This window comes from Diadema antillarum, unplaced genomic scaffold (genome assembly GCF_040938485.1).
Source record: "Diadema antillarum isolate AM-2024a unplaced genomic scaffold, OU_Dant_1.0 seq00000136_RagTag, whole genome shotgun sequence".
Lineage (NCBI taxonomy): Eukaryota > Metazoa > Echinodermata > Echinoidea > Diadematoida > Diadematidae > Diadema > Diadema antillarum.
This window is the reverse complement of record NW_027271213.1, coordinates 2,676,454-2,693,350: the sequence shown is the minus strand read 5'-3', so window position 1 is coordinate 2,693,350 and position 16,897 is coordinate 2,676,454. Positions and strand designations below refer to the sequence as shown.

Sequence of the window (16,897 nt, the reverse complement as noted above, 5' to 3'; positions counted from 1 at the left end):
TTTCGGATAGTTACGGATAGGTAAAGATTGCTACGAATAATTATGGACAATGTGGTTTTCTGTGCCGATCCCTGCTCAGTCAGTGTATCAATGACAGCAAGGTTATCACATATTGGACTGTCTTATGCACACATGGGGAAAACTGAAATTATATTACGAACAAGTTGTGAGGACTTTTAGTATTCGTTGATGTTATGAAGCATTAAAAGAGAATTTAAAGTTTGAATTTTATTTGTTCGACTCAAATATTGATATATGTCATTAATGTACAAAATACAAAATACAATTATACCACAAATAAAATATAATATTGATCTATAAGTTAAACAATAGAGGAAGAAAATGAAATGTACAGTCATGAAATAGACAAACTTTGGTTACGTTTTCATTGTTCATCGATATTCATGACTTAATTGGTTATGTTAAGGAGACTGTTATAATAAAGTAATGCTTGATAAATTTCCAGATAAAAAAAGATGGACTTTAGAACACCCCCTCCCCTATCCACATACGATATGAATAATGTTATCCACATTCAGGAGTGTAAAGTGGCTAAGACTGTAAGAGAAATACTAAATTCGTTCTCATTTTAAATTGTTTATCGCTATCCCACACCCTCCTCGGCCAGAAAAGTAGATAAAATGCTGTCACCCCATCCCCTACCCTAAATATTGACCTTTTTCGAACAATATGCATTCAAAGAGTGTAAGAAAAAAGTTCAGCACCAATGGTCAACCGATGTCATCTGTGTATGGGTGCCGCCTAAAATGACCATTTATGAGAGAAATTTCATAACTCGACATTGCGGTTTTGCCACTCCATCGCTCCGACTATGTTGTATAGTATCCCTTCAGGTACATGCGTTGCATCGTGGCAACACGGGTGGTGTGGTTTCCCACGACTCTCTGTTCCCATGGGAGTGGAAAACGGAAAACGTCAAGGGACGCAATCGCCCGCAATATCCGTAACTGTCCGTAAATGTCCGTAAGCGGACGTAAGTGTTGTGATACGTTAACTTGCGGTTAATTTCGGATACTTACGGTGGACGCAAATGACCGCAAATGGACGGGAGGTAAACATTTTTGCGGATGGTCTGCGTCCAAGCTACGGATAGTTATGTTCAGTTAAGGATAGTCACGTTTAGTTACGGTTACTTGCGTAAGGCTGCATCCGTGGAGTCCCTCTGCGAAATTTTGAACATTTCAAAATTTCCCGGCGCAGGCTTGGCGCTGTCATTTTGCGTTTCTTTACGGATTAGTTACGAAAGGTAACGTCTACATACGACCCTGCGGATGCCTGCGTCCACGCTGCGTCCCCCTGCGTCCACTCATCCGTATCTATCAGCGGCGGACGTAACCCATCGTGAGACACTGTGTGACTGGGGCATTGCTTATTTCTGTATAAATTGTAAGGTCTATCACACGTATCCAATCATTCATAGTGCAGAACTCGGGGGAGGGGTGGGGGAGAAAGAAGTTACAAGAAGTGGACACACGTGCAACGAGAGGGGGCCATCTTGCCATTATACCGTATAGCTAAAACACATCAAGAGTAAACATAGTAGGTTGGTAAATGTAGCATAGTTAACATAAAAATACACTTAGATGTGAAAATTGGTATACTGACAAATCAACCACGAGCTTCTTGTAGAAGAGATCCGGGAAAGGAAGAGTGATGACAACTTTGTTGTAGATCATCAGACCAAAAAGTTTCCCAATGGCCTTCAGCATGTCTAGGTCATGGAAATCCTGTATCAATGGATAGATAATGACACGATTTCACAAAAGCATTATGGCATTGCGGTCACGTTTCTTCTTTTTCTTTTTTTTTCAGATTTCAGAAATCAGTTCATGTTAAGACTTGGGGATGTTTAACTTTCAGGAAAGAGACCCTTGTTTCAATGTTCCGATCCGATCAGGTGCAATTCGATAAAGTACTTGCAGTGAAGCTATTCAAAATCAGGGGGAAATGTCTCATGCAGACACAAAATGATTGAGAACTTTTAGGTTTTTCATTAATCATTCTGTCGAGGCAGAATGTTGCAGGCATGAAAAAAAATCCTTCCCAAGAAATTACAGGTCATACAGCGCACGAGCCCGACATGCCCCCCCCCCAAAAAAAAAACAAACAAACAAAAAACCATGAGTCAAACATCCACGAGTTATACAGCCCTAGAGCTCGACACTAGATAAAAAAGGCCCACAAACTCGACACTGGGCAAATAAGGACCATGAGCTCGATACTGAACAATATTATATATATATATATATATATATATATATATATACATATATATATAATATTTATCTTGTAGTGATCGTGAATTCTGTAATCTCATTGGTCAGTCAACCACTTAATATATCCCGTATTACGTGGATATGACGTCATGATTATGTATTACACAGACCAGCTGCGCGTGTACCAAAGACGCTTATAGGAAAGTGCGCGCTAATCCTGTACAAAACAAATGGACAGCGCGCGGTCCTCAAGCGTATTGCGCACAAAACCTGAGACCACTAGACGCTTGATAAACAACAGCAACTTATGTATCTATCTGGCTACTGCACTGTAGTATCTTTTATAAAATGGGTTCAAGAATGTAGCCAATAGGAAGCGCTGAAATGAGTCACATGTGCTTTGGTTACTCAGTCCCATTGCACTGCGTGTTAAATCCTATTGCCGATCGTCTGTGCGCGCGGCGGCTCCTTTGAATTGCATGCATACGCGCTGTCAATCCTGTAAACAACTTCTAGTTCGGGCTGCCGGCCGCCGGCCTTTCTTCCCTTGTGCATAACATGTGTGGCGTACGTATACTCTTATACGCACAGTACAGTAGACCAAGCGTTGTGGGACCGGACGCGTACATGGAATCACTTTGAAGGGCAAATCCAACGATTTAGCAGGTTAATTCTCACGCCGTTTTCAAAGTATGTTGTCTAGTAGGCCTTTATGAGGAGTCTATATCAAGTCTTTAAGGTAAAGGGTGCATATTCTATGTAAAATAAGTAAGTTTTCATGCGGGAACTTAAGTGTCCGGATACCCAACCCCCCGTCATACTTATATGTGCGGGATTTCCGAGTGCGACGTGCGTAAATGTTTGGGACGAACATCTTCGGACGTCTTGACCCACAAAGGTACGTGAAAAACGCTGAAAAATGCTGTTAGTTTTCGAATTTTCGACCCATTTTATAAAACAAATGATGCACAGGATTATTTCGTGGCGTTAGTGGAGGCGTATAGCTCACTCTCGGGTATTTGCAATGTAGTGCAACATGCACTCGGCTTCGCCTCGTGCATGTTTCACAATTGTAAATACCCTCGAGTGCACTATACGCCTTCACTGACGCACTCTATCCTGTGCATCATTTGTATAATGGCGTGCGTGTACGTGTACGTATTTGTATGTGCGCATCGCATGCAGTAATCAGCTCGCGAGACGTAGGCCTAAGTCAACATGGTCATGGCTGACAGCCGGCGATTTCAACATCATTCACTTGAAGGGGAAATCGGTGAGAAGAAGGTTACCACTTACACTAAAAGATAAAATCGTTACCCCCTGCTTGTTCTTATGAAATACGGGAAATATCTACGGTCTGGTGCCATATTCCATTCGGCCTTCGGCCTCATGGAATATGGCACCAGACCGTAGATATTTGCCCGTATTTCGTGAACAAGCAGGGGATAACTAATAATATTTATTTATATAATACATCATGGGCGTCACCAGGGGGGGTGCGTTGGGTGCGAACGCACCCCCCTTCAGATCCTTAAAAAAAAAAAAAAAAATCAGTCTGCGAGTGACCTCAACGCCGGACGCTTAATAATTATTCTTTTCTATTTTCTTTTTTATAGTTTGCACCAGGGACACACACACAAACACACACACACACACACACACACACACAAAAGCTCGTCGGCAAAAACAATACGCACCCCTGGTTCTGGCAGCGCTGATTTTATACATATCTATCAGTATTCTACAGTGTTTACTATCTATCGACTGTACGGATCGGAGCACTTACTCAGTATACACGTTTGCATGTACCTGTGCTACTTACAAGTATGTAGGGTCTATGTATTACTAAAACTGACCACATTGCCAGCCCAAGAGCGAGCCTTAGCCTCATTAAAAAAAAAAAAAAATGGAGGGGCAAGCATATTTTAGTTTTGCCACCCCCCCCCCCCCCATAATTAATGATTCCCGAAATGAGAAGATTTTCTTGCTTTTGAAAGAAAAAAATGTTGGCCCCATAAAGATATTGGACGGCAAGCGCACCATTTGCCAACCCCACATAATCATAATTCCCGCGATGAAAAGATTTTCTTGCTTTATTGTTAGAATTCAAGAAATCTGTCCAATTATTTCACTCAAAAGCAGTGGCGTAACAATGGTAACTACGGAGGAGGGGGGGGGGGGTGCGCCCCCTTCCAATCCGCTGGTTAAAAAAAAAGATTTACCGAAATAGTAGTTCAAGTGTTAGTAAACTGCATGCTTTTGAATGAAAGGGTGATCCAGAAATAAGATATTTTTCTATGATTTCCTTTAACCATAATTAAATAGGCATATAGCGTGAAACATTGTTCAAAAAGCCCGGACCCGACAAAAGATTGTGATTCCTGGTCGGCATTCTGCATATAAGCAGGATGTGCGCAGTGTACTCAGTACATCCGAACGAAGAGTCGCTACAATGTTGCGCAATGTGATGTAGAATGTACACCTTTGTACCTTACGCTTCGTAATTATCAAAGCTAGATCATTGACTTTGCAGTGTTGCTTTACATACTAGTCTATATCAAAATGTCTTGCATTGCCAATAAAAAGACTTGACCTGGGGTAATTCCTAACTTTTCCATGTATATAATACACACACACAAACAAACACGCACAATTAGATTAGGGGATGCTCTGTAAAGTGCAGATTTTGGACATCCTTTCCCCGCTTGGTCACTTTGACGCCACCTCGCTGGTCATACCTCCCCCAGTCATGAACATAAACCCACACCCTTGACTACCACTGGATCTAGGGGGAGGGGCGCATCGGGCGTCCCCCCCCCCTTTCATTTCCAAAGCGAAAAAAATAAATAAAATAGCTGCAAACGGCAGTTTTGGGACAGTAAAATGTCAAAATTTTCAAGCTCGCTCGCTCCTCTCGCTCGCATTTAGTCCTAATGCCATTCTCCTGAAGTTGCTGCCAGTAATTGCCGGCAGTCGCGCCTGGTGCGCCCCCCCCCCCCCTTAATTTCCAAAGCGAAAAAATATAGCTACAAACGGCAGTCTGGGGACTATAAAATGTCAAAATTTTCAAGCTCGCTCGCTCCGTTCGCTCGCATGTAATCTTTATGCCATTCTTCTGATGTTGCTGCCAGTAATTGCCTGCAGTTGCGCCCGGTGCGCCCCCCTTAATTTCCAAAGCGAAGAATTAGTCCTAATGCCATTCTCCTGAAGTTGCTGCCAGTAATTGCCGGCAGTTGCGCCTGGTGCGCCCCCCCCCCCTTAATTTCCAAAGCGAAAAAATATAGCTAAAAACGGCAGTTTGGGGACTGTAAAATGTCAAAATTTTCAAGCTCGCTCGCTCCGTTCGCTCGCATTTAATCTTTATGCCATTCTTCTGATGTTGCTGCCAGTAATTGCCTGCAGTTGCGCCCGGTGCGCCCCCCCCCCCTTAATATCGAAAGCGAAAAAAATATGGCTAAGAACGGCAGTTTTTGGACTGTAAAATGTAAAATTTTCAAGCTCGCTCGCTCGCATTTTATTGTTATGCAATTCACCTAATGTTGCTGCCAGTAATTGCCAGCAATTCCGCCCGGTGCCCATCCCCCTTAATTTCCAAATCGAAAAAATATGGCTAAGAATGGCAGTTTTTGGACTGTAAAAATGTAAAATTTTCAAACTCGCTCGTTCCGCTCGCTCGAATGTAATCATTATGCTCTCCTGATATTGCTGCCAGTATTTGCCAGCAGTTGCGCCCGATGCGCCCCCTTCAATTCTAAAGCGAAGAAATATAGCTATACAAACGGCAGTTTGTTTGTTTTTTACTGTAAAATGTCAAAATTTTCAAGCTCGCTCGCTCGCTCGCTCGCTCGCATTTAATTATTACGCAGTTCTCCTGATGTTGCTGCCACTAATTGCCGGCAGTTGAGCCCGGTGCGCCCCCCCCCCCCCCCCCCACCCTCCTTTATTTCCAAAGCGAAAAAAATATGGCTCCAAATGGCAGTTTTGGGACTGTAAAATGTCAGTATTTTCAAGCTCGCTCTCTTCGCTCGCTCGCATTTAATTGTTATGCCATTCACCTGATGTTGCTGCCAGTAATTGCCAGCAGTTGCGCCCGGTGCGCCCCCCCCCCCTTTAATTTCCAAAGCAAAAAAATATGGCTACAAATGGCAGTTTTGGGACTGTAAAATGTCAAAATTTTCAAGCTCGCTCGCTAGTTCGCTCGCATTTAATTGTTATGCAATTCTCCTGATGTTGCTGCCAGTAATTACCGGCAGTTGCGCCCGTTGCGCCCCCACCCCTCCTTTATTTCCAAAGCGAAAAAATATAATGGCTCCAAATGGCAGTTTTTGGACTGTAAAATGTCAAAAATTTCAAGATCGCTTTCTTCGCTTGCTCGCATTTAATTGCTATGCCATTCACCTGATGTTGCTGCCAGTAATTGCCAGCAGTTGCGCCCGGTGCCCCCCCTTAATTTACAAAGCAAAAAGATATGGCTACAAACGGCAGTTTCGGGACTGTAAAATGTCAAAATTTTCAAGCTCGCTCGCTCCCCTCGCTCGCATGTAGTCGTTATGCCATTCTCCTGATATCGCTGCCACTAAGTGCCAGTAATTTGTCGTTTCACACCGTCATTCCATAATCCATTTATAGGGGGTACAACCCCCTCCGGCACTTCCACACCCTCCCCCCACCCTTGCTCGCTCCCTCGCATACTAACCCCCCCCCCCACCCCCCCCCCCCCCCCCCCCCCCCAAGATGAAATCCTAGCTACGCCGGTGCCCTCTCCCCGCTTGGTTTCCCTTAAAGGTAGGGGATACCTTTTACAGACCTCCCAAAATGCAGCAAAACATTAAATATGAACCTCAGGGGACTTGTTTAGGCCACTGCTGAGAAATTTGGAAGTCAGCAGTTATCTACAATTTGAATAATGCACAAAACTCAACTACTCAGTAGTTCTTTGTGTCAGCCACACTTAAGCCTTTTTGTTGCAGTCTTCTGTATTTTTTATCTATAAACACAAATCTAAAAGTATAAGAGCTGATGTAATAACAGAGTGTGTGGCAAGAATGTATATAGAAATTTTTGTAAGTTTTTATGAACTTTCTTCGCAAAATATACATGATGGACACACATGCATTGCATGGGTCTGCAAAGGTAGCCTAGTAATGTACTGGAATTTACGGTGAGCCCCGAAAAAAATTCAATTCAAAATCTAACGGTCAATAAAAGTGTACTAAATGTTACCCTCCACTTTCAATACTTTATGGGAGTTTCTAAAATGATACTCTCTTCAACATACCATTGTATTTGTACAACTCTTCATTTGAGGCATGCAAATGGGATTCCCTACACATGTATTTACATATATATGATATGAATATACTTTACATACTGTATGTATTCTTGTTTTAATCAATTTGACTAGCATTTCGTGAAATGCAGAATAAATATAATACAAAAAAATGACAAGAGCTGCGCGAGGTTGCTTTGGCGAGTTGATAACATTGATCTAGTTCCTATCACAGATCAGTGACAAGCGTTTGACATGTGGCGCTGAGCTGAAAATTGAGACCAGTGGTTGATATGGAAACCTACCCGGAAAGGATTTGGCGTGTGTCTGTTAACCCTAACTAGGCCGGGGGGGGGGGGGGGGATGGGGGCTCCCAGCCCCCCCCCCCCCCCCCCCCCCGACATTCCGCGCGATGTATCGCTATCGCGAAAAGCTATCGCCGCGATGTTTAATGACTTTTTTTCTTTCGAGTCTCCCGCATCTTTTGACACTAAATTTATGCATAATTTGCGCATAAATATGTACGTGCATGTCAGACCAAAAATTGTTCAAAAACGTGAATTCGTGTACAATTTCAATGCTAACTGCGCTTACAGGCAAATTTCATAAAAGCATGATCATTTGGGAGTTTTATTGATTAAAATCAACTTATAAAATATTTTATTGTTTGGAACAATGTCACGGACAGATTTCATAAAAAAAACAATGAAAACATAAAGTCGAAAAAACAAAGAAATACATAAGAAATTAATTTCTTAAATTTCCTAAGGACACTAAAAAGAATATCTACACAAAAATGTGCTTCTTTTGAGCTTTATTTCATGATTTATACCAACTTGTCTGATTTCATGCATTATTATGTACAAATTAGCATAATTTAGCATAAATTACAGATTTTTTTTAAATTCACTTCATGGTACTTTAGATTACGTCATAGGCAATGTGTGTGCCAATTTTCGTCGCGATCGCGCGGCTCTATCATCTACCTAAATAGCCCGGCCTAGTTAGGGTTAAGACGGTACCCCTCTCCTTTTATTATCGTTTTACTGCCCGAGGCGAGGAAATTTATTCCCGACGTTGTCGGGGTAAGGTCGGTTATAACAAGGCATGTGTGTCGACCTAATGGACCGTATTACTTGTGGGCCTTTTTTACCTAATGTCGAGCTCATGGGCCTTGTTCACTTAGGCCCGTATTCTACTGTAGACCAAGGTTTAAACCCATTTTAGACTCACCTATGGTTTAGCTAGACCCGAGGTTTAATTTTGTATTCTGCTAGCGAGGTTTAGTTAAACCCAAGTCTATTTCGGGTTTAAATTAAACCCGAAATAGTCTTGGGTCAAGCCACCATGGTGCCCTCTATGGAAGAAGAAATTCTCCCTCTCTGAGTACTTTTCTCTCCACAAATCCACTTAAATTTATTATTGGCAGTGTATCTGCCACATGAGCGTGACTTTCTTGGATTTTGAATAGTTTTTACGGGTATTTATGTCGAATAAGGGCATGCTGTATTTTTGCTTGCGACGACTCGTGAAGCACTGTGCATATACTGTACAGTTTGTGTACGTGTGCGACGCACATCACAGGATACATGGTAAGCGTATAGCGTAGCGCTATTATATTCTTGGCTAGCTAGCTTTGAATGCTCAGTACGAGCAGATCCATCGCGCCGCGCCGGCCGGCGGCACGGTTGCTGTGTGCGCTGGATGGGACATGGCTTTTTATGTCGATTGAATCGTGAATTCGGAATGGACTGGCAATTGATCAAACCAGGACTTTGAGGTAGGAAATTGCATAAAAGCTTTTCTCTTAAGGGACTGTACACTTAAACCACTTTCTTTTATTGTCAGTTAATAAAAATGGAAACCATTCTAAAATTTAGAAATAGATCTAGATCTACTATCAACCCTGTCTCGATATTAGAAGTAACGTTAGATTTTACCTACCGTACCACACTAACCTAACTTTTAATAGATCTAACGTTAGTCCTAACGTTACAATAATGTACTCTAGCTACTCGATATTCGAATAGGTTCTACTAACGTTAGTAGGACCCTACTCCTACTAACTAGTCCTAACGTTAGTCCTACGATCGATCTAGGTTCTCGATCTAACTAACAGTTAGTCTATCTATGCCAAATCGACCTCGGGCTCTACCCTCTATTAGTCCTACATTGAGTTCTTGGTCTAGTCTTCAGGTTATTTTCATCGTAAAGCTTATCTAGACTAACGTATTAGTACAGGTAGTACTAGGTAGTAGTATTGCTACCATTTAGATCTCGAGTCTCCTCTAAGTGTACAATTTGCTACAAGTAGGGCCTACTATAGATCTAGTACGTAGTAGTAGGCGTATCTCGTGTGTACTCGCGTGTGGCCGGCAAGCTAGCTGCTGTATCCAGCCAGCCACTCGTTTTGTGCCATTGGCATTGATCTGTGTGCTGGTACCCTTACCAGTCATCGTTAGACTCGATTTAAACTCGAAATAAACCTCCTCCAGGGTAGGTTTAATTTAAACCCAATTTAGACCACAGCTGGACTTAGTAGAATACAAATTAAACCTGGGTTTAAACCTGGGTCTAAACTGGTGGTTTAAACTCAGGTTTAAACCCCCAAAACCCACTTTAGACCCAGGCGTGGGTTTAAACTCGGGTCTAAGTTTTTAGCAGAATACGGGCTCGTGGGTTGTATGACTTGAGGGCTGCATGACTCGCAGGTGTCGAGTTCTTGACGGGCACCGAAATTACAGGGCACTTTTATCGAACACTTACGAAAAAGAAGATATAGATAAGCGCTTACGGGAATTTATTATAAATTACATCAGTGACATGGGATCAGAGAGTCTTTTTATCAAGATATTCTTTAGCTACTTTGATATCAAACGATATTCTCCGTTTAATTTTGAATGGTATGCTGTGTATATGGAAGAAACGCATGAAAAAAATTGAATTCAATTCAATTCAATGTTTTATTTCATTTTTCGACAAAAACATATAAACATCACTTCTTCTTTTTTGTATCAGAAAACAGAAAACAAAATAACAGATGTATCGGATTAAATCTAATGTGAATCATTACGTCAGTCATACAAGTACAACTACACAATGTTGGACGACTCATAGTCATTCACTGCGAAAATTACAGAATGATTAAATCGATTGATGACTATACAATTAAGTTACTAGGTCTACACTCCTTGTTGAACGAGTATATCTTTTGTAGATTCTTGAAAACACCACACCAAAGAACAACAACAAACAAACCTCACAACAAGAAAAATAAAACAAAAACAAATCCACAGCAGATTACGTCTTCAGTTTAGTTATTATAGAATATTGCAACATTATAGTCGACAAACTATTGTCCACACAACAGGTGAATTTATTTGAATTTTTTTGAAAATAATCTTGTAACGAAATCGTCACGTAATCTGCTCTTAAATTAAATCAAATGCTAGAATCCTCACACCTTATTGAACCAGCTTGTTGTAGATGAGGTGGGATCGCCTATTCTATTGAAAACATGATGTTTTCCTGGCTCGAGAAGCTCGTCGAAGAACAGCTGAAACAGCTCCTGGTATGCAATGATATCAGCAGATATATATCAATGGCACTGCACATGTCCCCAACAATCACAATCGGATTTCGCATCGATAATTTTTAAAATGATTAAATAATCTTAATGCTACTATGTATTTCCGGGTATGAAACTATAACTTCTTCCCTATATCTTGCAGAAACCCCATTCAATTCAGTTAAGTTATAAGAGATATATTTGGATCATTGTAAAGCATGTCATGGGTCCGTTTCTTCCAAGTTTATTACTTGGATGCTCTTGGCCTCCATAACACTGTGGACTAAACTTGGAGGGAAGGGATTGTTGACATGCTCAAAAAGGATCCCCATTTCGTTGTGACCACTGAAGCAAATCGAATAGCATTTTCTGTGAGTTGTCGGATATAAGTTATAGTTTCATACCTTGAAATTGCATTTTGATTGATTCACGATTTTTAAGATTATCGTGGCAGAAAGTCTCGTTGTAGTTTTTTTTTTTTCGGGGGGGGGGGGGGCTTAGGCTTAGCAACCGTACAGTGCTAAAATACTTTCCCACAATTGTTTAATCTTAATTGGCAATTTCATATCATGTGAAGGTTGACCATTATGAATAAGTAGAGTAAATCGGATGAACAAAGTGTAAGAAGTAACATGAGAGTCAGTCATACTCCCGAAACCAAGAAAATGACGAAAACTTAAATTTTCACATGTAAATACCATATATGCAATAAACTTTAATAATAATGTAAAAATTTTAATTTCTTTAAACATCATAGATTTACCACATATGCATAAACTGAGGTAAGGATGTCATAAACTCACAAATTTCTCTCATAGGTTAGTGCAAAAATGTAATCATAAAAATCACGTTTTCCATCAATGACACGACAAGAATAACACCGTTTCACTTTAAGTTAACTTTAAGTTAAGTCTTACCAGCTATTATAAGACTAAAATCATTTTTGTGAGGGATATACTATCTAACCTCATTCATATTATGTCACTATTCAATTCAATTCAATACAATTCAATTCAATTTATTTTCATTTTTTTCCCAACAAAACATAACACAAAATAAGTCAGGAAATATATCATAGGCATAGATCCGACTGAGCGAAAGATAAGTGATAGTTAAGAAATAAGGATATACAGTATGTCCCCCCCCCCAATAAAAAAAAAAATACAATCGGATTTCCGCATTGATAACTTTCAAAATAATTAGACGATCTAATTGCTATTTCAGGGAGTCAGACTATTACTTCTTACCTCATATTGCAGAAAACCCCATTCAATATGGTTGAGTGGTCACAGAGAAATGTGAATCGCTGGAAATCATTTCAAGGGTCCGTTTCTTCCAAGTTCAGCTCTTGGATGCTCTTGGAACTTTGAACACAATGGGCAATGACGGACAAAACTTTGAGGGAAGGGATTCCTGACATGCTCTACAAAGATCCTCATTTCTCTTTGACCACAGAAGCAAATCGGATGGGGTTTTCTGTAAGATGTATGTAATAAGTCATAGTTTCATACCTTGAAACTGCACTTGGATTGAGTCACTTTTTTTAAGTTATTGCTGAAAGTCCGATTGCATTTTTTTTTTGGGGGGGTGGGGTGGGACATACGGTACATGCATACCGGCAAAATACAAAGTTAAAAAAAAAACCTGAGAGGTCCACAAAAGAATATTGAATGAGTGAATATTTATTTGTATGTCAATGGGAGACCTGCGATGACTTCATCAGTCCCTCCACTTTGCACATAGCACACACGCGCACACACACACACACACACACACATATATATATAGTGGTATGTGGTAAATTTGGGTATCATTTTCGTCACTTCCATGACGAATTCCATTCCCACAAACACACAACATTCAAAACTGCTTCAAAACTCCTGAACTCTTTCTTTGGGAGCAAATTCTAGACAGCATTTAAACGAAAGATATCTTGCGTAAATATGATCATTGTGCACAGACAAAATGTTGTTTTTTTTTCAACATTCCTTCTTCTATCCAAAATGACACCGCAATGAACAAATAAAACACACAAAGCCTGAGTCCTTACCTTCATGGGCCCCCCACCATTGACGCCATAGGCACTATCATTGATGAAATGAGTCACAAGTATCTCTGTGATTTCTCCCGTGGCCTTTGTCCGGACATTTTCAATAGCCGATTCTACGACATTCTCCCTGTCGATCTCAAAGCCAATTTCATCAGGGACAATTACGAGGAGAGTTGGGAGGTATGCATGACATGGGACAAACTGAACATTTTCAACTGCCGATTCCACGACGTTCTCCCGGTCGATCTCAGAACGATTGTCACTGGGGGGAGGAGGAGGTAGGAGGACAGGTTGCAGGCGTGCAGGACCCTGCATAAAATGCATCTCGAACCACCCTTTAGACTTGATTAAAAGCAAAGAAAATGTCAGAAATATATTTAAAAATTCTTTGAAGCATGTTTGATACAAATATTCATCCAACACTGCAAAGATAGAATATCATGTATAGGCACAGTTTTTATCGAGCTGAGGGTAAACCATGATACAGTCAAATTGGTCTTTAATTGATACTCAAATGAAATGCAAACACTGCATCTTACTGACAGTCACTCATATGAGGCGCTTTAAAATGGCATTTAGGGTCTCAACGAGAGATAAAGTTAGAGACCACTAAAATTGATAGATGACTGCTATTGAGAGGTGACCATACAATGTTTACCGAAAATTTTTCTATAAACATGGGAAGAGTTCACTTGACAAAATCAAAGTATGATCAGTCAGTCTGTCTGATGTAGTAGATCGGGTTTCCACGGATCCAAATGAAATGCTCTACATTGGCTGCATGTGCTTGGGCAAAATAGCCTATCTTTGCCGTACCCAATAAAAGGCCGAGAAAATCAACTTAGAAGCTTGGCATTTCCCTTTCATTGAATACTGATATTGGTTGCTGACAAAATATGCAAATTAGCCGCGCTGACAATGCCATCAACTCAACTCATAACTTCCACATTGGCTTGCGCACAGAAAAGTCAAAGAAAATTTAATGCCTTTGGTCGGTAATTTTGACAATGACAACCTTTTATCCCCTAGAAATCATCAATGTGTAACCAGGTAAAGAATTTGATGCGAAGAATACTTTCTCTTTCTTTGTCAAAAAGGCAATATGTGAATCGAAGGGGAACTTGCGAAGTCATGACATCATCAACTCATCTAATTTGGATATGGTTCCTAGTAATATCACTTGAACACCGTGTGGAGTCACATCTGAAGGAAATTCAGATTTCTGTGACCAACCGGCCAAATTCAATTTTTTTAAAGTTTTAATTACCTTTTAATACAACGAATATGGGGAGGCTATTAAGTCCTATTGGCTTATTGCAATGCAATGAAAGGGGACAGAATCAGGTTACAAAAGGAATAGAAAACATTAGAAGGAAATAAAATCAGTGTTTGCATTCAGTAGACATATTCTCATTTCGTTGTCTCTTATAATTATGTTTTAAACTAATCTAACACGGAAATGTGCAAAATAGTTTGAATATCATGTTATGTAATGAGTTAAAATGAAACAGTTTTGTAATATTTCAATACATAAAATATCTATTGGGAAAGACCTTTTACCATTAAGGAGATTCATACAGAAAAGGATTGCTGATCTACATGTTAGAATACCGTTGCGCAGTGGAGCATATTTCTATGCAGTCTTTTAAAACAATAAACATGAGCGCTCATTTTATTTACAAGAACTATCATATATCATGTAATTGGCTGACACAATCGACTAAACTTGACCGAAAATGATAATAGTCTTCAATTATCAAAGCCATTTAGAAAACTGCATTTTCGTTTGGAACATAATTATAAACTAGACCAGTTTTTCGAAAGTCAATATGTTTACGAAATAGTATGACAGTACCATAGTGTATGACCAAACAAAGTTTCAGAATTGCATGCTGTATTTCTCAGTGCCCATGATACAGTAGGTTGCTTTTCTTTTCTTTTTTTTCTTTTTTATATAACTATACAAAAACTTAATTGAAAAACAATAAAATCCCACATTAACAACCCAAAAGTGAGGAGAGTAAAATACAGAACACATGTCATATATTAGGCCTATATATTACACACAAAACAATGTAAAATTTTATAATTGGCTTTCTACGTGTTGAAAACACAATCCCGTCATATAAATCTCATGCACACCTTCATAACACACATTTTCCTGATAAATAGGAAATTTACCCTACACTTTCCCGATTTAGCAACAGCAAACAACATAAAACATGCAAGCCGAGTCCCACAATCATATTGAAAATAATATGTATGACCTTGTATCCCCGAACAAAGTTCGCAGGATACCTTGGATTTGGAGTCGTCATTTTGGCCTAAAAAGTAAGCCAAATTGGGCAAGGGTGAGGGGACGGGTTGGGGGATGCATGTCCTCGAGCGGTCCCCCGACCGAGTTCTCTAATTTACTAATGTATTTAAATTCATGAATATTTTCCACCAAAAAAAACTCCCTATAAGGTCTAACGGCTATTTCATCCACCTGTACATCTAATGCATACCAATACTTGCAATGCACTTTGCGTGCATTGGTTGTTGTTGATAACCAAAGGTTTGGCAAGCTTTTTAGCTGACTTTGCCTGGACTCTAGCCTTTTGAAAGGCCCTCACGCTATCGTCATCCTTGACCATCGCGATTAAGGATCTAGGGAGCCGAAGTCGAGTACGGCCTTCGTTGTTTCTTGGCTCTAACTATTATGATTATATAGGGGCGGATCCAGGAATTCCGTGAAGGGGAGGCGCCTTCGCAAAATTAAAGGGGGTGCAATCGCCTACCCCCCCCCCCCCGGCATTTTCTCTTTTTATTAATAATAGATTAATAAAAATAAAGAGGGAGCGCACGCCCGGTTGGCCACCTCTGGATCCGCCACTGTTATATACATGTATATAGTGGAAGAGGCTTTGACAAAGGCAACTCTATGCAACTGAGTTCTGTAAATACTGTAGTGTTAGAACAGGGAAATGGGACAGAGACCGACCCCTGGTAATACTGCCATCTCGCACTTTTACCACACAATGCACCAAATCTTAAATACATAATTTGTCATTTGCAGATGAAACAACCCCCCCCCCCCCACATAAAACCTAATCCTTACCCTAACCCAACCACTGTAAAAATTTGAATCCGTATAATCGATGTTAAGTGTTGTTGAATACACAAAATGTGAACAATAGTTATTAGAAAAATGTTTCCAGATTAAACCGTCTATTATACAGTTACGGTTTATTGAGAAAAACACTGATATCTCCTTGTATTTTAGGCTTTATTGTGAAAATTTTATATGGTAGGATGCTTTGTGACACAACAGACCTACACATATGCATCACATGTGATATCGTGAACATTTTCGAAATCACTGCTCCCAAAGGCAAACAGGACTTTTAAAGTTACACATGACATCACTTACATTCTGTGCAGTGGTAAAATCTTCACAAGCTATCTTCCACTTTATGGATACAGGTAGCAAGAAAGGATAATCCGCCAGGGAAAACGGCTTCACCTGCAGAGTTATTCAAGGATACAGTAACACGAAGAAAGAAAAATCCCTGGCATTATTAACTCACTAATACGAAGTGAGGGCACCTCTTGACTTGAGTTGCACTTATTTCAAACTAAATCAAAGTAAACATAATTTCTGCAAGAATTCGTCCAAGGGTAATCAGTGTATAGTCACATGAATCGTTATTTCATTCTTTATTACATTTATCCAATTTCATTTTGAAAATAAATGCAGGTGTACAAATCATATCATGCCAAAACAGAAAGCT

The 16,897-nt window shown here is 40.1% G+C and overlaps 1 protein-coding gene across 1 annotated transcript in view; it reads right to left on the bottom strand.

The window, feature by feature from the left end:
* LOC139727604 (probable E3 ubiquitin-protein ligase HERC4) overlaps positions 1-16,897 on the bottom strand; it is a 35,576-nt gene that overhangs the window by 6,294 nt on the left and 12,385 nt on the right. Inside the window, exons 6-9 of the mRNA XM_071638585.1 lie at positions 16,537-16,629; positions 13,125-13,466; positions 10,970-11,074; positions 1,627-1,748 (exon numbers count right to left, since the gene is read on the bottom strand). Of these exons, the coding sequence (XP_071494686.1) occupies positions 1,627-1,748; positions 10,970-11,074; positions 13,125-13,466; positions 16,537-16,629 (662 nt within the window). The remainder of the gene's footprint in view (positions 1-1,626; positions 1,749-10,969; positions 11,075-13,124; positions 13,467-16,536; positions 16,630-16,897) is intronic.